General features: G+C 43.6%; 1 protein-coding gene across 3 annotated transcripts in view; it reads right to left on the bottom strand.

Moving 5' to 3' along the window:
• The window catches only part of grid1b (glutamate receptor, ionotropic, delta 1b), a 578,026-nt gene that overhangs the window by 89,332 nt on the left and 465,218 nt on the right, over positions 1-23,476 (bottom strand). For all 3 annotated transcript variants that reach the window (XM_019362378.2, XM_025910012.1, XM_025910013.1), the window contains exon 5: positions 4,173-4,226. In XM_019362378.2, the coding sequence (XP_019217923.1) occupies positions 4,173-4,226 (54 nt within the window). The remainder of the gene's footprint in view (positions 1-4,172; positions 4,227-23,476) is intronic.

The following is a 23,476-nucleotide window of genomic DNA, read 5'->3' as shown; positions in this document are numbered from 1 at the left end:
GAGAAACGTGACAGTGAAGCTTACTGGTCAATCTGCGGTCCTACCCCCACCTATGGTCATGAAGGCAGATAGAAGTGGATGGAAGCCGCTAGTCTTCCACATCAAAAGAAGGTAGCTGAGATGGTTCAGGAAGCCTGCTGGACACCTGGATCTATCCCTGGGGTAGATCCAGGACAAGCTGGAGAGATTATGTCTCTCAGCTTGCTTTGAAATACCTCAGTGCCCCCCCAGAAGAGCTGGAGGAGGTGGTTGTGAGAGACGGAGGTGTGGGGGTCTCTGATTAGACCGCTGCCCGGTTAAGAGATGAAACTGGAAACCCACAAAACTCCTATACCAAATAAGTGAAGGATCAAATCCCCACCAGTAAAGTGTACATTTTAGGACATCCTGAGGTCTCAGGAAAAAAGTCATCAGGTCTCAGACAACTCTCAGTCGTCATGTCTCAAAGACCTGACGACTTTTTGTCTGAGACCTCTTCCCAGTTTTACTTCTGAAATGGTGCCTCTCTAATATCCAATCACTGACCTGTTGCCAATGAACCTGATTGGCTGCAAATGTTCCTCCAGCTGTTTCTTTTTAGGACCACTTACCTTTCCTGCCTTTTGTTGCCTACCATGATCTCTCCAGCAGTGAAAACAACATGAAAACATAATTTTAAAAAAACTTAAATTAAATTTGGATAATTAGGAAATCCAGAAATCATACATGCAGTAGACTGAGTTTCCCCACTTCTTTTCATGGGAAGTTTAAATCCCACATTAATGAAGATAATTGGAATATTTTGAGGAATATTTCTATGTAAACATCATAATTTGCTGTTAATATAATTAAAAGCACATTGGAAGGAGAAGAGGAGGTGGCAAAGTGGAGAAAGTGAGCAATAAAAAATTCTGAATGATTTAAATATTTTCCTTTAATGGGTACAGGATATTATACTACATACACAGTGTGAAAGGACGAGACGCACGGGCGTGTTTATCAAAGGAAAAATGTGTGATCACAAAGTCTAACGTGCCAAAAAGCCCAAACACACGCCGCAGGATCTGAACATTGTTTCAATCTTCTGGTTAATTAAAAACGCAGTAATTAGCTGAATGATGACTTTGAAATAAAGGAGATAATTTGAAGTGAATGAGGAGGCTGTTACCAAGCTGGGAGCTGAAAAATGGGGGAAAAGGGAATCTGGCACTGAAAGTAAAGCTCTGAGGTTTTTGTATTCAGCCTTCAGCAGATGACACCAACAGCCGTCTCTGAATTATGCTGTTAACACTTGTCAGCTCAGTTAATTGGCTGGGTCGCTGCCTGAATATTGATACTGGGAGCAGAGTGAGCAATTAAAAAGGAAAGATAATTTAAAACTATAAAAAAATAAACCTGTAACCAGTTGGCAGGAGCGGGCAAGTCAGGAGAAGTCGCGGCTCTGGAGATGTCGGTATTTTGTGACTGAACACAATCCCGGTGGAGGGTGCTGTCATTTTCTCTTTTCACCCCCCCTCATTTCAATTTTACTTCCAGCATGGAAAGTTGCCCACGCTCGCTGACCCCCGACAGAGGGGAGAAAAAAGGCCAGCCGCTGGAGAGAGGCGGCGCCAAACCCACTCAGCTTGTGTTTGTATCCCACATATAAATGGTTTCCATCAGAACAAGCACACAGGACGGGGCTCTTTAACTTATCTGCCTTTTTGTTCTCTGTGCAGCCCCTCCCCGCTGTTCTGGTCCAAAATCAGCCGTAATGAAAGCAACATCATCAAAACCCAAAGCCGACATGGCGAGAAAACCTTTCCAGAGGAAACCAAGTTTGGTAGTTTTTGGTGCGCTGTGATCTAAATGATGCTTTAAAGAAGCTCATTCGTGTTGTTTTCAGAGCAACATTTAAATCGGGCTGGGATTTTATCCAAACCGATGCAGACGTGTCGGGAGAAACGGTTAAAGCAACGAGCTAAAGAGGTTAGCTCCATTCAGAACTGGAGAAGATTTGTTGAAGAGCAAAGAACAGCACAAAGCATGAAAGATAGGGCTTTGTCAAAGGAGTCGGACATGAGTGGAAGAGTCAGTGAAGCTCACTTCTGTCCGATGACAGTGATACCGAGGTGAGGCGTGGCTGTTTTAAGCGGATCTAACGTCGTTGGAATCAAACTGAATAAACTCTCATATCATGTGGAATGTATTCAAACTGGTTATCAGAGGGAAAGTTTGATATTTAAGGGCCTCACAGCTAACATTAACCAGTTTAACCAGCTGTTGTGTAGCCGGCTCTGGTAAGCAGTCTGGAGACGGGAGGGTCACATGTCTATTCTGCTGGCAGTAAGTAATCTTGACAATATCGGGATTAAATGAGCGTGTTCGTGTGTTATAGTCAGCTTCAAACCAGCTGCTAAAAAAGCCTAAATAAGTATTTGAAAAGCTAAAAACTAAATTCTAAAACTGAAAAAACACCAAAACAAATGTAATCGATAAAAATAAAAAAAATATTAAGGGATACTTGAAATAGTTGAAAAGGCTAATTGATTGACAGCTGGCATCTTATTTCTATTCTTGGACTCTACTAGAGTAGCTTTGCATGATTCCCTGCTTCAGTCTCTTGATCCACGCGGTGTCTGAAACAAGCCGTCTTAGTTTAGTTTAAGGCCATTTTACCTTTAAGCTATGTCTTGATGCATTCTCAATCATCCAGGAAAGTAAATCTCCAAAAGTTGAATCTGTTCATCTGGACGTAGCGTTTTGTGGGAGAAACGTTTCTCCCACAAAACGCTACGTCCAGATGAACAGATTCAACTTTTGGAGACCTTTAAGCTATCTTATTCCTGATTGGCTGTGTGGCACCCCTGTGAGGGAATGACCACATTAATATTATTTTGTGCAAAACACTCATGTAACGGGACATTTTTCATTACTATATGTATTTATTTTCAGTTTCTTTAAAAGGATGGAAAATCCATGTAGCAGGAATTCATTTTATGTTAGAAAGCAGTGCGGGCGGAACTTTGGTGGTTGCTCCGGGGTTTCGGGGTGCAGTAAGTGGAGCCCACCTTCCGCTGCTTCCTCAGACACGTTCTGGAGGAAAGCAGAGACGCATCGTGTCTTCCTTACTCCGCTCTTCACCTGCTTTTACAGGTCGGTAAATGGTGCTCGCACCGAAAACTTTGTTTATTGTTACCATGGTTACCCACGTTAACGCTAATGAGAGAGTTAAGGCGGTCCGCCCGAGTTATTTATATGTAAACACGGGAGAAACCAGAGGAGTGTCCCGTGCGGCCGCATCGCGAGCCGCTCGTTAAGTAGAGCGCTCGTGAAGCAGAGTCAGTACGCTCCTGTGCTCTGTGCAAACGTGTTGTAATGTTCCGATCAAACCAGTTCTGTGAGATGTGAATGTTAATAGTTATGTTAAAGTGACTGAGTAGATTAGCTAGTGTAACACAAGCACTCTGAGCAACTCTGTGCAGCTAACAGAGGCATTCACAGTTAATTAAATAAGCTGGGTTTCATGATACACTAAATAGTGATTTTGCCAGTAAATTACTGAAGGAAACAAATGTGATGTATTTACTGATGCTGTTATTGAATATAACTGTTTAGCCAGTAAGACACTGTAGAAGACAATGTGATGTGTTTATTGATATGGTAAAGGAATGTAACTGTTATGTAAAGAAGTGTGAATTTGAGAAACTGAACCAGTTACAGAGAGTATATTTCACTGAGGTTGTGAAATAAGTAAATGTAATTGATGTGAATGAGGAACCAGCTGATTAGTATATTGGAAGCTCATGTTTAGTGTTATATAGCATTTATTTGTGTAAAATAAATCAGACTCAGACACGTTCTGGAGGAAAGCAGAGACGCATCGTGTCTTCCTTACTCCGCTCTTCACCTGCTTTTACAGGTAACATATTTGTCATCGTGGTCTTCATCTTTGGGACCCGTAACAGCTGCCTCTTGTAAACAAAACAATGAACAATGTAATTTACTCCAATCTAAACTAGTCTGAAAACTGACCTATATCTAATGATTGGACCTCATCTATCAGAAGCACGAGTTCACATTTCCTCAGGGCCCCATTGATTCTGCACTGTTCCACAGCACCAGGAGTCGGGAACGATGGACTTCCTCCCATCAGAAGTTCACTGATGGAGAAACTTTGTGTCACATGCTCTGAATGTCTCAGTGTGACTTACCTCGTTGACGAACACCCAGTGACTGTCTTTGGAGGCCAGATTTGTTTCCACTGCCTGCAGACACACAGAGACACAGAGACGAGGGGTTAATAACGAGGACGGCCCAAAGCCGATTTAATCACGCGCCGCTTCTCAGAGGCTGACGCAGCATTTTATCACACTTCAGGTTCATCAGCCAGATCTTCCAGTGTGGCCTCCGAGGAGCAGCTGCTGTACCGACACCACAGCTGCCTCGTCTGCCTTTGTTCTCGCCCGTGTCACTGCGGCGTGCACGTTTGAAAAGTTCAAGTCAGCCTCCTCCTCTTCCTCCTCCGCTGTCACGGCTCGTCCTGCCAAAATGTCGAGCAACAGAGGCTTTTGAGAGAGTGAGTGGTTTGCACTTATCAAAGCCCCCGGAGCTCGGCCGGTCCTCTGCCACCATGTGATAATCCTAATAACACGCAGCATCCTACAGATGATGGCCAGCCTTGCAGCTGATAGCACAAAGTGGAGCAGAGCTCAGTCCTGCAGGTCAGCCTGGACCAGCTGTACACAGAGGAAGCTGCTAATAATGCAAACACCCCCAAAATATAACAGAACTGTGGACTTATCTCAAATAATGACGAGATATCATGAAGAAGAAGTAAAATCACTGTAAAACACCCATAATACTCATCGCCTCATGATTCACAGATTTAAAAATAAACCTTTATTCTCCCTGAGTGACCCTTAATTCTGACATTTACACTTGGCTCCACCCGAGATGGTTAAATAGCAAACCCTGTATTGTCTCAGAGGTGAAAGGTTGATGGAGGCAGGGATGTGTTTGAGTGCGTGCCCACACGGCGCCGCACGCCAGCATATGGTCTGACTGCAGAGCCGTGTGGGTGTTGTTCTGCCTTCTGGCTCCATGTTTAGAAGCAGCATATTTAAACCAACAATCTCACAGAGTCGTTATCTAATGATCGAAATTATATGAAGTAAAAAGTAATATTTCATAGTGAACGAGAGGAAACATCTGGTCTGAAGTATGACTGAACACACATGTGCAGTGCGTCTCGACCTATCCGAAAAATGTGATCGTGCTACTGAATGAAAAATGAAATGAGAACATTCCTGGTTTATTATTTTTATTTATGCTTCGTAACAAATATCAAAGTTTGTTTGCCACAGAAAAACTGCTGCTGTATCCTGATAAAGGTTCGAGTGTTTATCTGCGTAGGTCTTCAGTCCAGCTCATGCTAGTCCTGAGAAGAACTGGACTTCTTTAAGTTTCACCGCTCATCCAATCAGCTTCTTCAGTTCTAAAACAAAACATGGAGAGTCCGAGGTATTCAGCCTCTCGTGGGGGTTGTCCTCTGAAGCCATCTATGTCCACTGAATGCCTACCAGTGACCAGACCTGGTGGCTTACGACACCAGCGATCAGCCACTGAATCCCTCCCCAGGAGCTTCAGCCTGAACAAGTCTAGTTGCCTCCTGTAGAGACTGTAGAGGTGTTCACACCTCAGTGGAGAGCAGCTGTCAAAAAGTTGCGTGTTTCATTTCACACCAAGCGTGTTGCAAAAAAAGGCACGAAGTTCACATTTTTTTGAGATGCAAAAATCATAAAAATAGAAATCGTGAGCTTCTGCAGAAAACATTGAAAAAAATGAAGTCGATATCAAACGATGATGAGATGGTGCTGATGTTTCTAAACAAGATCAATAAGAAATATTGGGTTCATCCAATCATCAGGAGAAGATATCAGGAGGGAGAACTTCCTGGTTTGATCCAGAAGTTTAAGCTTTCATACATATTTCAGGATGTCAGGTTGAGCTCTTGTGGGCAGAATTAGAACCACATCCAAGGAGGCAGAGGAATCATTTCAGAGAGCCCACTGACCCGGAGTAGCATCTAGCTGTGTGTCTGAGGTAAAACACTATTATTTTATTATTTCCATAAGATTGTATATTCAGTACGCTTTGAGCTACAGTGCACTTGTTGCTACATGCAGTGGTCTTATTGGTCAGATCTGTTTATTTGCCTTTGAAACATCGGAAAAACCAAGTTTGGTTCAAAAAACTAAATGCCACAAAATCATCTAGCAGAATTGTGCACTCGATGCGAAGGGTCGAGTCCGAAAAAGTCTGGTGTGTAATGGCCCTCTTGGCTAAGCTGGTTGGCAGGGACCACCAAACACCTTTCAAGCACTTTTCAGAGGATAGCCCACAGCTAGCTAGCAGTAAACAGCTAGCTAATTTTTCAGCCATTCAAAAGATATGTTGCTAAAAAATCATATATCTCATTAAATGCCACAAAGAGCACAGAAGATTATCATTTTAAATAGATCTAGATACAAATTTTTATCATGTCAAAAATAAAGACGTTACCTTGCAAACACACTATGCTAATGCTAATGTCTGCATGTAGCATTCTAAAAGCCTGTACCTGACTGCAGTGGTGATTCACTGATATCACCTGCTGCCTGAAGCCGTTTCAGACCTTTTTCACGTGTCACATCAGGTAAGGCTAATTTCATTTCCAGTGGCTCCGTTCCAAGAAGCCCCAGCATGCCTGAAACTAGCTCACCTGAATGGGGAACGGTGCCAAACCTGCCTGCTGTTCAAAGGCTGTGCGTGCTGGATTCCTGTCATAGCTCCGAGCTACACCTGAATACAACAGAGCCATCGCTCATTCATCATTAGCATTTTACAGACATCCTCTAATGAGCAGGACCAAACCTCGTGACAGATTATAACAAAACCAAACTGTGTCCAGTCCTGACTTTGGGAAAAAAATACCTGAGACGAGGCATTTGAAACAGGTTATATATATATTATTCACATTAAGGCAGTGGAACGCAGCCAGGAAGCTGGTGGAGTCAGAAGAAAAATCTGTGTTTGGGATATTACTGAGTGCATTCACTTCACACACACACTAAACAAGAGTATTCCCACACAGCGTTCGTGTCACGTCTTTGCCCTCTGTCCTCGGGGCTCGGACTGACAGATGTTTTCTAACAGGTTCCACATTCGGCTTCCAGATCAACAAACGCAGACACACTCGTGAAGCTCCACACAAGCAACAACCTCGAGGATAAACAGCTTGTGAACTGCATGTCCACAGAGCTAACATGCACATACGTTTTTAGAAAGAAGTGTTTTTCCCACATTTTATTTGTGCACATCTGCTCTGAGCAGATACACCAGTCAGCTGCACGATTCATGTGCAGAGCGAATGAGGCTGATCGTCATGTGACAACGCAGCGTTCTGCTGGGCGTTCTGCCCTTCATGTGGCATACATCTCATTGCATCCCACCCACCTTAAAGACTTACAACCAAACAATGAATGAGAAGTCAATACTGATGCTCTGTAAAGTGATGGAAACCAGTCTGTTTGTGTACATGATGTCAGGTTAACCTATAGCAAAGGCCACAGCACCTGTTCTCATAACACACTTCACATCTCCCACTTGGAGATGTCACCATAACCTTTAGTGGACCTGGATAGAGTGCGAGCGTTCTCACGCCTCGATCGCCTCCGTCCTCCTATCCGACTCCGTTCTTCCTCGCTGGTGTTATTTAGATTCTGCCTCTGGGTCCTTACTTCCTGCTCGGTCATTAAAATGCAGCCCGCATTGCCCTCTGGTTTATTTTCTGCTACTGTGGGCACAGAAATTGGTTATCAACAACAATTACCCGTCAACCCTGAAGGTAAAAACATGTATATTGTAGCTTTTAATGATGAGTGTGGGTGAAGAGGGGAGCTTGCAGAAACACGATGAAGCAAAGGCTGAAAAGAAAATAAGAGAATAAAAATGTATGGAGTGGAATTAATTCACGGTATAAGAACTGGCAGAACATGCTGACCTTGTTATTCCCGACAGACTCGCCGTGCACCGTTCATATAATTGCATTATCTAAAATATTTCTTACATCAATCTAGTTAATTTTTAAGAGCCGTCTTTGGTGAGTTTGGCTGCCGTTCAGATGTGATAAATTTATGCTTTTAACTCACGGCGAACGTCTCAGAATCGACAGCTGAATCAAACAACATGGAGGCTGCGAGTCTAACCAATCAGAGACAAGTTTCAAAATTCAAGCTGCGTTCGAGAGGGTTTTTCAATCCACACTCACATTCTACCATTAAAGTTTCTCAGCATCCTTGAGACCAAATAATTGGCTTTTCTATGTTTCTTTACTCATAAAACATTTGTGAAAGCTATTTTTGGGATTTCTTTTTTCTGTCTGGCTGCCAGAAGCCATCTTCTTCCTGTTTTTGGCAGGTTGCTGCACATCTTGGCGCAAACCTCCAGCACTAACTGTAGATCGCTGGAACAGTGTCGTCGGCAAAGTGTGCCTCGCCACAACACACGAACGAAAACTGATGCTAAGCCTTAAAAACACAGACCCATGATGGCGTCTTCAAGTGTTTAAAACCTGCACAAAGCTGCTGTGTTTGATCCTAAAAAGAAAATCAATCAGAGTTGGATTTTTCTTTCTTTCTGTCACTTAAAATATTTCCCGTCTCACGGATGCTCGGATGGAGGATGATCATATTGTAGCATTGTGGATAATGAGTCCAGTGAAATTACAGTGAGCCAAAAGCTCAGTTTCACACTGTTTTTTTTCTATTCTTGACGTCAAAAGCCAATCAGATTAAAGCTGTTTAAGGGCCTCGCCCCTCGATAGGCTCTTTAGACCAGCAGGACAAATACAACAAAATAAAATGATACGACCGAGACAGAAACGGTGGTATTTTGTAAATATAATAATAAATGCGAATTCACTGTGTAATTGTGTAACTTTATTAGCAGCGTCCTCCTGAAAATGCGCCAACAACATTGAGAGTAACATCCTCCTCTCTGCCCCTTAATGCTGTCTGGTCGCTATGGTAACGTGTAAATATTTCTTTCAAAATAAGACACAACTACAACACGGAAAAGACCCAGGGAAACCGAGTGAACGATAAAAACCCTGAAAACCATAAATTTCACACCTGAGCCTCAACTCTCGCGGCCCGGTACCAGTCCGGGGCCCGGGGGTTAGAGACCGCTGATATAGAACGACCTACTCTTTTACAAACGTTAGTACAGGCGCACTGTGTGGCCACACATTTTATATACCTGTGGTAAAAACACCTGGATGTGTTGTCTATAACTCGTATTTCCACCGTCTGAATGTTCATTTGTGTCGTGGTCAAAAACAAGCGTCCGATGGCGCTCGTGTCCCACCACGAACTGACTCAGCTGGTAGTTTAGGGATCGATGACTATCAAGAGACCTGCCATCATGTCAGTCAAGCTATTTCAGGCCACAGGCCCAAAACGGTGACAGACTGCCGCCATTTTTGGGTACTCGGGGGGAAGTGACACTGTTTTGATCGTGAATATTTCCTGGAAGGTCAGAACGGTTAAGCAGCGACGCACGAGCCTCCGCCTGCTCGCTCCGTCTCATCCCTCTCGCTGTGCTGTCTGATGAGGTTACATCGTGACCTCGACCCATCGTGCCGCAGCAGTCGGCCCGGGGGGACGGTACAGGGGGATGACGATGATGAAGGCTGACTCACATGACTGACAGCTACACAAATGTGCGAGAAGCTCAGTGCGACTGAGAGCAGAGAGGCAGACGACACGCTGAGGAAATCATACAGACACGAGGCCCGGAGAGCAGATCTGTGGCTGTAAACAAAGCGTCCTCTTGACTTTAGACAGTTAGCCTTTTTTCTCCTTCGTCTCATACGTGACATCACACGGGTCAGGACTTTTGATCACTTCGTCTGTGTGAGGAACGAAGGCAGTCGCTGCAGGAGCATCCGCTGCAGTAACAAACTGAAATACTGACTGACATCCAAAAGCATCAGTTCAGAACTGCATTCAAAGGGAACAGTTGTACTGTGCTAACCTAAACTCCAGGTTTAAACTCCTTTAACCATGACTTTAAAGCACCCAACATACAGTACGAGACACAAGTTAGGATAATCCAACTGCCGAGCTCGCTGCTAATCGTCATCAGTGTCCAACGGGCCAACAGGGATACGCACAGTCATGGATCAGAAGACTTTTTAACCCCTTTGACACACAAGGTCTTGAATAAGATAAGAACAGATAGATCTTTATTGTCACTGTAACCAGAACAATGAAACACAGTTTGGCCTCACTCCACTGGCAGCATGTAGGTCGAATAACCAGAACCCAACATATCCTTAAGATCTCATAGTTCCCTGTTGTCCCTGAACCTGGTAAAAGGGAGTCCCCCCCCCCCCGTGACCGTTTAGCTTTAGCTCATGTTGGATGTTGACAGGCTAAAGTTGCAGGATGGTCACAGCAGCTGGCAGTTTGGTAGTTTTTAGTTTGTTTAAGTTTTGTGGAGTTGTCTCTCGCCACTCTACAGCTGACTGCTGTATGGATGCTTGCATCTTTTTGCATCACTCCTAGAGCGGTGCTTCTGCTTTTATTCAGTAGTCGAAAGCATAAAGTCAGATGGGAAACATGTCAAGAGAGAGAAAAGCTAGATATAACAGGACTGCAGTGTAAATGTGTTCTGTGGTTTTGACAGCAGCTGGTTTCTGATACCCAGGATCAGCACAATCACTTCTGCTTAGTTATCAGTGTTTAACAGTTTCTGTACAGACTCATACTAAACAAATCATGCAAGAGCAGTTTTACTCATTACTAAATCATCTTCTTCTTTTTTCCATAGGTTCATAAAACTCCACAGAGAAGACTTTTCAGACTTTACTGAAGTTTTTTCTTTATATTTTAGAAATATTCACAGTCGGCTGCAAGAAGAGAAAAAGCTCGACCTCGGTAAACCATCACTGGCTCTTCAAGATTACCCCAATCTTGCCAAATGTGATATCCATGTGCTCAGCTAATGTTTTTTCATTTTAATCTTATACGGTTGTTATTTAAAGGTTTATTTTTGCATTATGATGTTATATTGTATCAGCTATATTACCTGTTACACTTTTTGAAGGCAGTCAAATTAAAACTGACCAAACCACGCAACTCTGAGGGGTCTCAGAGGTAACTCGCCTGAGTTTGAATTGGCCCAGCACACCTCTGAGCAGGTATACCAAGGTCCAGTGGAGACCAGTTAAGAGGAATAAATAACCAAATAAATAAATATTGTATCAACAGCCTGCAGCCAGTTCTGTACCGAGGAGCCAGCGCAACAATCTTCTGTTGTTGAAAGATTGTGTTTGAATCTGTTTTCACTTTCCATCATGCAGAGCAACATTTATATTTAACGCACTTCAGTGAAGAGTCCTCTGACCCTCTGAACAAATAACTTTTAGAGCCACTCTCCGACTCGTTAAGAAAAACGACAAACATTCAGTTTTTATTTGCAGGTTTGACACCGGCGTGTTATTACCAAGCACAAACCCTTCCAAGTTTGCTTTAGATTATAAGCCACACCGTCAGTGGCGCTGTGAGGTTGGCAGGCTAATTAAAGAAGCCGCTCGGCAGCCAAAGATCGTTAGGATTACAGCGAGGCTTTTTCTCCGGCTGACGCGTCGCCTCCCAAAGACGCCACGTCGGCACAGATTAAACCGTCTTCTCCGGGTTTAAAAACGCCTGCCGTAAACTGATTTTACTGAAGAGACAAATTAAACCATTATCAAGAAAACCAAGAGATCCTGCACAGCCAACAGATATAACAGGCGTGGTTAACGTTACACACAAAGAGTCTGCAGTGCTCGACATATTATTAAGAAGTACTGCAGTTTTTTGGGAGGGTTTCTTTGGCCGCAGATCAAAAATGCTGCTGATAAATATTCAGACACAGAAACAACAATAAGAGCCTGAAGGCTCAGAGAGAATGAAGACAGCGTCGAGTTGGAATAGCAGTATTTTTCCCTCCACAGCGGCCGGTCCAACTATTCGTTAAAATCCACCAGCAGCACCTCGACCTTACAAGGTGCTAATGACGTATCGATCGGGAGAGCAGATATACATGGAAGCTGTGAAACAGAATCAAGGTTACTCTGCTAAATATCGAGTGACGAAGCGCTTCTAGGTAAAGACGGTTGTTTATTTTTGGCCGCTAACTTGTCGTGTTTCTGAATGTTGAAGAACAAGAAGCTGCTCTCCTCCATGAAATGTGCTACTGTACTAGAAGTAAATGTGGGTGTCATTACATAATGCAGCACCCAAGAGCTAATTGCATATTTCCTACTAACAAGTCTGTGTGTGTGTGTGTGTGTGTGTGTGTGTGTGTGTGTGTGTGTTATGCCTCTGTGCCACAGGACTATTTAAAACACCGAAGGGCCACACTGTTGTGCTGGATGACATTTCCTTCATTACTGTGGAGTTAATTAATCTGTCACTGGAAAAAAATACAAAATTCTCTCCTATTTGCTGAAAATAAGTATTTTTGCAGGCTTCATTTTCAGAAACTGTGAATTTGTGAGGTGTTTTAAAGGCCTAGGCAAAACACCAACAGGCTCGGAGCTGGTGTCTTCACAGAATTTGCTGACAGTGAGAAAAATACTGAAAACAACATGAACTTCCCAGTTCTTGAGTTTGGATTTAGCTCAAACAGCTCATCTAGGAGTTGTTGGGGAGGGAACCTGGTCAGACGCATAAACCACCTCAAACAGCTGTTTATAGTGAGGCTCATCTACTGGGTCAGAAGGAACCAGCTGAGGAGGTTCAGGCCTCATGGAAACCTGCTGTGTGAGTTTTTCAGGCATGAGAGGAGATCCTTGGGGATGATCCAGCACATGTGAGATTACTCCTGGATGACACAGATGGAGACAGAGGGTCTGGATAGGAAGTTCTCAGTTTGGACTGTGATAACTAATTAAACGTGGATGGATGGATCCAACGTGCTGAGTTGTTAGAAATGCTCCTGCTTTATATCTGAAGCCAGCAGCAGAGCTCAGGGGATGCGAGTGGTCCAGTGCAGCGGGGATTAGGGAGTTAGCTGGTTTATATTTCGCTCCACTGCCTCGCAGCCTCTCTCCTTCTCTCTCTATGGGTTTAATATCCCTGACAGCAAACATTAATGGGTGGTGGGAGCAGCGGGAAGCAGGGCCATTACACTCGAGACAGGATGCTTTTAACACCATGTTAATGTAAAAGACTCAGATCAGCCTTGTGTGGATGGACCTCCGTGTGGGACATCCCCCCAGGACTCTAGAAGTGGAGGGGAAAAAGATTCCTGTCAAAGCACAAAATTGAGTTGTTGCTCCAATATGATGGAGATGCAAATGGAAAACCGAGTGAAACAGCTGTCCGGTCCTTTATGGTCGGTTTCTTATCGACTCTCTTTCAATCTTCCAAAAGAAAAAAGAAAAGTTTTTGAGGGAAGCTTTGAAGAGCAAAGACGACTTAAAGCTCAAGGCGGACTGAAGAACAGAGACAATATTTAGTTTGAAATTAATACCAGAGAACATCTCCACACTGAAACGAAGAACAAAGAACATCCGCGGTCGACTCAAGAAGGCAGACTGACGGTGCTGTGTTTCGCTTCAGATCAAAGGTGTGTCGGCGTAGTGCGGGGGCTGATCCACGCCGATCCGGAGACGGAGGTGCTGAACCAGAGCGAGTGCTCAGTGTGCACGTTACTCTACGTTCCAACCCTTACTCAGCACAGATAAAGCCGGGCTCAGTCACACGTGTTCCTCAGTTACTGTGCCCACGCTGTGAGCAGTGTGTGTGTGTGTGTGTGTGTGTGTGTGTGTGTGTAACGAGAATCAGCTTTGCGAAACATGAAAACCCTCTTCAGGTTGGAATGAAAAGCAGAGGATATCATCAATCTTCAATCTTTGTCTGCTTGACATCACAGAGCTGATGAAGATGAAGCCTCACAGTGTTGTTGACATTCAGTCCCTGATGTGGATGGTACTCTGCCGTGACATCAGGCTCGTTATCCGTCTCTATTTCTGTACCACAGTGTCCTTTACATTCAGTTTACAGACTAACAAGCATCAGGAAGGCGCACGACAACAAACACAAAGAAAACCCGTCCACTGCTGCCAGCAGCGACGCTGCTGCACCTGCACTACAACAAAGCACACAAACACTTTCTCCAATTTCATTTGAACACGTAGGATGCAGACGCCCACAATCCAGGGTGTCACTGTACTTAAGGGAGCTCTGCTTTTAACAGCAATGTCATGACCTCTGTCCATCCAGGCCGCTGAGACTCCCAGACTGACTGCAGGTCGAGTTGATTGTGTCAGCGCTCATCCCGCTCGCTTCGTCGGTGTACGGGGAAAAAACGTCCGACTCGCCGTCCTTCTGAGTGTTAAAGCCCACGAGAGTAGCGCTAAAAGCAGCTCTTCACAACGTGAGAGTTCAAGAAGAAAGCTGAGAACGAGGAGGTTTCATGTTTTTGGTTTTGGGAGATGATGTTTAAAAAGTCAAGATGGTGTCAGTTCACCGAGAACACTAAAAAAATAGACACCACTCACGTCAGGCAGCATCTCCTTCACGGCTGCGAGAGCTCTGCTGCCTCGTCGGCACGAACGCTGTGAGGCTGACGGCTCTGCAGAGGTGAGTGGAAGCAACAGCACTGGTATGAAGCTCCAAACGTGCAATAATCAGTGCACAGATGCAGGCCTCAGAAGGCTGTTTCTGCTATTTCAGCTCATACGCTACAGAAATAATTCAGTTGGAACTGATCTGATTTGAATACTTATTATAACTCCTGGCCAGTTTATTTAAATTTACTACTTGAATAATTAAGCGCTCGCTGTCGTGGATATTTCCTACAGGTATTTGCCTGCTGATGGATCGTCTAAACTGCAAACCTTAAATACCCCATCTATGCTAAATCACTTCATGGTTGGACCGGGGAGGTACGTGGTCTCAAAGGCCAAGTGCAAATACATCCAAGACGAATTCAAGAGGGACCGAAATCTGATTGGTCAATCCGCATCAAGAGGAGCTTTAAATGGCTTTTAGCCTGATTTTGAAAAGGTCCATTTCTCTGTGATGGATATGTAATGCTTTTTCCCCTTCTGAGTGTAGCTACATCATTCAGCAGGCCTGTGGATATACAGGCTGTGTTCTGAGATAACAGCAGCTGGATTTTCTGTGAAATCATCAGCACCTTTCTCTTTAGCTGCAGACAGAAAAGCAGCGTGTCCGTGTTCCCAGAGACCTGTGTTTTATCGTATTATGTCTTTAGCTGTGCTTTTATGTGTCCTTGCGAGGTTATTTATGTCTGTAAAGCTCTTATGCTGTTACAAATTTCACCTTGAAGACCAGAAACGTTACTGCGTTACATATTATGTTGAGGGACCCTCGTTCCTCCAGGTAAAATACGGCACATTAACCCTCCCATAACCCAAACCCAACCTTCCCGTCATCCTCTTGTCCCAAGAAGAACAACACTGAGCTGACCAATGTTGAGGGAAATGCTGTGAGTTGTTCAAGTCTTCCTCTTTATATGGAATTGTAACCATTTTTTGGAACCAACCAGTAGGGTTCCTGCCTGTAGAAAGAGAGGTCCAAAGGCGAGGACCTCCTGTCTGGACCTCCAGTTTCGATTATCCCAAGTCAGCTGACATAATCTCTCCATCGTGTCCTGGTGTTTTCTGGGGTCTCCTCGTAGTTGGCCGTGCCCAAAGCACCTCCCTTTGGAGGCATCAAGGAACTATGCGAGTCCGATGCTTGAACCAGCTCCTTTCACTGCCTTGCATTTAAATGTTTGAACATCTCGGCCTCAGGCCAGACATCCTCACAAACCCAACCCTGGGTTTGGTGCTTGAGAAAAGAGTTCTAGAAACTATCTTCACCCTCAATTCTTCCAAAAATGGACGGTACTTCCTCCAACAGAACTAAAAAAGATTCCTCTCGTACAAAAGAAGCTCAGAAAGAAAGCAGAAAACCAAGGATTTTGACTTTTTGTGTCTCTAATGCAACAATCTTGAATAAATGAAAATGCCTCAGTGTCTCACAGTTTAACTTGAAAAGCCTGTGAGCTTGGCAGAAGGTGAGAATGAGAGGAAGGTTTTGTGGTCACATAAACAAATGATATCTGTCTGTAAAGTCACATTAATAGTCAGTGTTTATGAATGCTATTTCTCACTGAAACTACAAAAGAAATGAGCTCCTGAATCACACAGAACATCTCATTTATTTGGTCGGACAGACAAATATGACTTTCTCCAACATTTGACACATCTTATCAGAGCTTGTTGCAGCACATAATGATGCTGATATTACAATGAATATTAAACTGATAATTTACTGACTGCAGTGGGCTTCGATGACATGTTTCCCATTTTTTGTGAAGCCTGCAGATAAATTTTTATTCATTACTTCCTTCAAAACATCTTTCAAATAAATGGAGAAATACTAATTTATCATCATCTGCTGTAACAGACGCTACCTTTTCAATTTAAGCTTCGTTGGAAACACAGACAGTGCAAAGCAATTTGATAGCTTCATTACAAGTGCAAACACTTGAGCTCAGAACTGAGTCGCACTGGGCAGTAACTCAATTAGCACTTTTTGTCCACAACATAACCAGCTATTTGAGAGGCCTGAGTCACGTTTAAGGAAGACTGAGGAACTTGGCGGACGCGCATGTACTTTAATGTATTAACAGGTAGGTACAGGTAGTCAAACTCCTCCAGAATAGCACATCAGTACATGCCATCCAACAGTCTATGGAGCTTGGAAAGAAAAGAGTCTGGACTTCTTTAAGTTGCTTGAAGACGTTTCACCTGAGAAGCTTCTTCAGTTCTAAGGTCAATTTGTGGAGGGTCCCAGATTGGGAGTGTCCTATGGGAGTGTCCCCCCAAGAGGGACATGGACCTCCTAATGATCCTCTACCTAATCACACGAGCCAAGGTGTGAAACGTCTTCAAGCAACTTAAAGAAGTCCAGACGCTTTTCTTTCCAAGCTCCTTAGACTACGATGACCTGGATGACTGAAACCTTCACAGACATGCCATCAGACAGATTTGCTGTGTCTCCCAGTGTAGTCTGAAGAACATGGAGGAGATTCCAGGAAACAGGAAGTTACTCTAGGAGACTTGGACAGGGCCAACAGGAATATCTATAGAAGGATGCACAGAGGTGAACAGGCTAGGCAACGGCACCCTGACTGCATACTCTCGACACACGAGGCCGGGCATTGTTGTGCAGCAGGAGGAAGCCAGGACCCAGCACAGAGTCTGACAGCAGGTCCAAGAATTTTATCCCAACACCTAAATGCAGGAAGATCCTGAAGGATGGAGGATTTGAAACCATTGATTGGCAATGTGAATGGTGAGAATGACCTTGCAAAGTCTCAGCTGAAAGTTCAGCTTCACAGTGAATCATTAGTTCATTGTTTGGCCTTCCACTTGTAGTTTTATTTCTCTTGCAGAGCTCTGAATATTCCTTTAGGAGCTGGTACTGAAGGAAAGCACAAAGAAAAGCGAGAACGACTGTACAGCCACAAAGTGGAAACACGCAACTGCAGTTAAATGATTGTGTTGCTCTACAGCAATAATGTTCAATTTGGAAGGTTATTATGTAAATCTCAGTGTCATATATATATATCACTAGTTTGGAAACTAGTGTCACCACATTAAAGTGGAAAAAAGATGATCTTAAATGATGGAGTTTCCACTGTTGCATGTTATTCCGAGCAAAAACAGACTAACCTTTGATCCATCAATCAAAATCAGAATGCTTTATTAATCCCAGAGGAAATTATGCAAGCTCATAACTCATTTTCAAGAACACCTGAAGCTTTACTGGATTTATCCTGCTCAGTCCTGAGGGGTGTGAGCAGCCTGCAAAACTCACTCTGAGACCCGGTTTTAAGCGTTTGCCGCGTAGGCATGGAAACCAGTCATCTCCGCTACCTCGGAAGCTGTTTCGGTCTCCCGCCTCCTCTGCTCTGCTGGAACGGCGCCGAGTACAAGGATTGTTCTGACACCTCGGTGAGCGAAGCAGAGAAAACAGAGGAATGTGAGGATGGATGTAAGACGTGTGCAGATGCGAGGAAATTTATAGATCAAAAAAGAGCAACCTGATGATTAATAGATTCACACTTCACAGTTTAGAGACTGAGGGATTTAATCCATGTGTGAAAAGTGTCAGATTCACTATGAAGTCAAATCCACGATGAGTCATCTGTGAAGGGATGTTGCTGCTGAGCTGTAGAGCTCTATGGGGTCAAACAAGATGTTCCAGAATGTGCGCATCCAATCAGACGCCTCGTCAGCCAACCTCCTGACTCTGCTGTTTCTGAGCTGCTTCACTGTGTAGCTGTTGTTCTCAGGACGGGGAGATGATGTGAGTGAGTTCAAGCTCGTCTGATAGCATCTTAGCTCAGATTTTTTTGATATTGGTGCGAACGAGTCATTAAAACAGCTGTTCAGCTGTAGGCGCTGCGAGTAGTGTTGCTCCAGGAAATGAATGTAAGTCATTGTAATGTTTTCTAAAACATGACAGCTGAGCTTTAAATTGCCTGAACTGTGCGTGTCTGCTGAACGGAGGAAAATAAAAACAGTATCTGCAAAAATGCGAGCCACTTGGTGTGAGATCCAATTTTTCACCTTGAAACAGGTGAAGAAGACGACATGTAAGGTGGGATATTTCTGCTTCGAACTTGCTTTATAGTTTCACGTCGATGCAAACAAACACACTGCCTGTGGCGGCTTGTTTGATGTCGCGGGGGCTCGGTGTATCTGAGGTGAGAGAACCAGCCGACTGACCCGTAGCTCAGAGGTTTTGCCTCTCGGGCTTTAATGTGAACAACAAACCTGTTTCAGTCACCGAGTTCTGCACGCTGCCATCGACCTGTTGGTTTAATAATAGCCTAACCAACAGCTGACGGGGAAGTAACTGAAAGAGTCTTGATGTATTTGGATTACAACAATCAAAACATGCCAAAAATGACTAAAAATCCACCCGACTGTGTCCCAAATCATACTGTCATTCCAAACTGCGTATCTAGGGACTCCTGTGCAGAGGAATGCTTAGTGAGGCTTTTAGTACGAGCCAACACTTTTGGACACAGCAACCTTTGGCTGAATCTGCTGTTCGGGACAGAGACACATTGTACCAAGCACGATCCTCCGAATGATTTTTTTTCTGCACAGTGCAATCAAATATACAACCAGCGAGCATAACAGTACTTCCTGTAGTTATCAGGAGATCGTCCACTGTACAGCTACGGTTCTACCATCTGTGCATTCACACATGAACACCAACACCTAAACACCAGCTGGTAACGTAACATTCAACCCTGCGTTTGCCAGGTTTTGTTCTCGACAACCATAATAACTCCTGATCATACTGATATCTTCAGACAGTCGTTACATCACAAACAGCTTTATTGGCCAAATGTGTACAGATACAAGGATGGGCTCTGTTCTTTCTTTACTGTACTTAAACAGAAACACAATACAGTTGGATGTTGGAATGAACTATGGAATAAGTATGGGATGGATAACCAGTTACTATGGGAACGTGACAGTATTATATGGTAATGCTGTAAATTTCACTATTTAAAAAAAACAATGATACCATAAACATGAGGCCTGCATTAAATCTTGATTGACTTCTGTACGGCTCACTTCAGTATCAAATATTGATTAATCTGCCACTGAAAATAGTCACCAATCAAAGCACTGCAAACTCCTCTTTGACTGTTTTTTCGAAAATCATATCCTGGCTCAGGTGTTCTTCAGTAGGAACCAACGGGCTTGGAACCAAGAGCCATGAAAGATTACGTTTTCATGGTGTTTGTCAGTATCATCGTCCCTACTACAGAGTTTTATAGAGTGAACCGCCGCGCTGCTCGGTACGACTATGATTACATGAAACCATCGGCTGCTTGATGGAAATTAGAAACTAAAAACTGAAAGTAGTCTTTGGGGACACAAAGCTAAAAGTCAAAACATCACATTGATTAGTTTAACATCACTAATCAATAACACGTCTTCAGGAAGCCGGCCTGCTGTTTGCTGTGGAGCAGCTGAGGGTTAAATGCCATGTAGTGGATGTTCTTACTCATTCACCTGCAGCTGAGATTTTTGGGCCATTCTCAGAAGTCTGCTTCCTAAACTTCTGCCTCTTACAACAAAAAGTGATTAAATTTAATATTCCACCCACTCTGCCTTTGATTACAATACTGATATGAACCCAGCATCACGTGCACGTGTTTCTTCAGACTCACGAGCACGGCGTTGGAATAAGTGATTTTTTGGGGGAAAGTATTTTGTTCTTCTGTATTTAGGATCAATGTGTGAAAGTCAAAGACTTTATTTTTGAATCGTGAGGGAAGAAAAACAACCTTCAGAAATCACTGTGGCTGTCTGATCAAACAGCTCTGAAGCTGATTACTAACAGCTCTGAGATCTGAGACCAAACGTCTTTGTCTTTGGAGCTTTGCCCATAAAAAAGGAAAAAAAAGTCTTGTTTTAAGTGTCGATTTTGAAAGAACTGCAGGCTTCTGTAGTCTGCTGCTGTTCTCAGACTACAAGCTTCAGGCTGCAGAAGCTGCTCCTGTATTCTAACAATGTGAAGGGTAAAGGTCGAGTATTCGATTAATTTTATGACTACTTACCAAATATCAAACTTGGCTGTAGTTAAATTAACAATATACTGTAAAAAACATCTCAAATTGACTGGAATCCTGAATCCTCAGAAACAACTAGATTGTAAAGCAGGCAAATCTTGTGATCTGGCTACATAAATCTGTGATTATCACTATTATTTTTCCTTTACGGGAACAGGAAGTCCTGGGACTGTTCTGGAAGGCGCGCCCTCCACAACAGTCGCAGTTTGTGACTCCGCCCCCACTCAGCACCTTTCACAATACTTCAAGTTAAAGTCTGAAAGTAGCCAGAACGTAACAACCTAGAAACAGACAGGTAGCAGTTCAGTGTTGCCCACAGAGACGACCATGACATGTTTGCACCGTGTAAGAGATGATCTGCATCTCATTTTACATCTGAATAGTGACAATAAAGGCATTCCATTCTATTCCATTCTATTCTATTCTATTCTATTCTATGAAGGTGAGGTTAGTCAGACTAGCTAGCTTTAGTGCCCTTTTTTAGCTCATACCAGCATGAAACCATGAAAACCAAAGACCTTTCAGTGACTTTGTAGCTGTTTTACAGCTTTGTTGTTGTGTCGAACACGTTACAACTTTCTTTTTTGTGCTCTGTGCAGAACTTTGAGCTGCACGTTTGGTTTAATATCGCTGCTTAAATAAATCCATACAAGGCTTCCTTGATTTTTGCAGACAGGTGTTTGATACTTTGTACCTGAATGACATTTATGGGTTTTTTTCCTCCTGATTAGTGAACAAGAAAAATGTCTGCCATCTGTTCTGTTCATGCTTTCAACTTTTTTTGTCCTCATAAAGTAATTTCTAAAAAGTCAGAGATCCATCGGGACTGAAAGCTTGCAGTGCAGAGTGCCTATATGATGAGACATATGGAGGATAATGATAGCTCTTCTGAACATGCTGTTATTATTTTTATACATTAGATGTTGTGATGGCCTTCAATTGTCCGTTTTCGCTGCTGCAGACGCATGCATGACGATCCTTTCTCTCTCTCTCTCTCTTTCTGACAGGACGAGCCGGGCCTCGATCGCCCTCAGCCACTCTCTCATATTTATTTCTGCCTCTCTTCTTCTTTATTGTCCACCGCCGTCACTCATCCCTTGTCCTATTATAACTGCTCGCACCGAGGATGGAGATAGAGATTGAAGAGGGACTGAAGTGTCCCATTTTAAAGAGCAGGTAAAGGTGTGCCGCTGCATGATAATAAGGTCTGGAGAGGGCGATGGCAGTTCATTACATCGTCTGAGGAAGTCTGTGTGTGCATTTGTGTGTGAAAGGAGGCAGATGGGAAAAAAACAGGTGCGGTTTGTGTGTTATGTAAAGGGATTTAGTTGGTCTGGAGATTGCTTTTTGTCACTGTAACATGAGTGATGGATCATCATTATCCAGTTAGGAGCAGCTAAACTTTAAGAATCTGAGCCAAAATCTAGATAACCCAGCATGTTTGTTAGATTTCTCTCACTACAGTCTTTTCCTGCCACTGCAAACCAAGCCCAAAGTGTCCAGGATGCTAAGGAGCGCTGACTATGGCACAATGCATCGTTAGCTTTCAAATGTGATTCAGAACGAAGCTAAAAAACACAAAGTCCAAAGGGAAGTACTGAACACATAAAGCTGGGAAACACTGAGGAGAGGCGAACACCCTCTCACGCAGGAAGAAGAGAAACAGCAAACACCCTCTCCTTCTTCCTTGAGAGGTGTGATTGGAGCAGAGAGGAGACACCTGGGAGACACAGCCGAACTAAATCAGAACAACGACGGTAAGAACAACGTACACAAACATAAAATAACTAGACCCAAAAATCTCACAACATGAACAACAAAAATTAAAGCAACAACCCAGAAACGTCAAACGATACACAAGAAACAACCGAAACATAAAATACACTTAAATCCAAACAGAAACTAAACTTACAAACCACAACAGAAGCTTTCAGAGCACAAGGCTGTCTTTTATGTAAGAACTGAAATGCCTTTATTCACATGGCACTGTCACATTTATCCCTAACAACTCATCAGGGCGTTTTCATAGAGACAATGGCCTCCTCCAGTGCAAACATCTTCTGTTGCAGTTAGGGACGTTCTCGTCTTTAGAAAACAAACGAGCCGTTACAGCAGATTCAGTCATTAATGCTAAACTCCTGGTCGTTCTCTAAGTTTATGCAGCGTTGCAGTGACTGCACTGCAGAGTTTTACTGGGTGTTTGGCTGAAGATGGCTAGGTACCGTTTATCTTATTAAAGGGGTGCTGGGCATTAACGCTGATTAATGGTTCCTCTGGGAAAATCTGGCCGAGCACAGCGTAACTCTCAATCACACCCCAGTTTTTATTGTGATATATTTGATCTTTCACCAGTCACCAGGTTTAGTTTTCCGTTGTAGCACATTTTCTCATCATTAGTACAAATGTACCTGCCGGGTAAGCTGCTGTCGTTACAGTCAGTGTAAAGTTTGTGAGCAGTTCCTCTCACAGTGTTGTTCTAATGTGACGTTAACCTTAGACGGTCTCTGGTCATCGCCTGGAAACAGAGCAGGAGAGTCGGAGAGTAATTTGTGGATGGAAGTCGAGTCGGTGTCAGAAACGAATGCTGTTTTTAACCAAGCCTTCATTAGTGAAACTCCAACTTTTTGAGGATTTATAGATGCGTCGTAGCCCATCTTATGAAGCATATGCAAGTCCGGTAATGAAACTTCTAACAAATCAGTTCTGAAACGCTCACGGTTTCCCTCAGACACACACAGAAACTGTAGTCTTTCCCCGCCCGCCGCTGCTTCTCTAGAACAGCTTGAGCTCTAATTATCGCGGATTC

Source organism: Oreochromis niloticus, linkage group LG8 (genome assembly GCF_001858045.2).
Source record: "Oreochromis niloticus isolate F11D_XX linkage group LG8, O_niloticus_UMD_NMBU, whole genome shotgun sequence".
NCBI classification, from domain to species: Eukaryota; Metazoa; Chordata; class Actinopteri; order Cichliformes; family Cichlidae; genus Oreochromis; species Oreochromis niloticus.
This window is presented reverse-complemented; position numbering and strand designations above follow the sequence as displayed.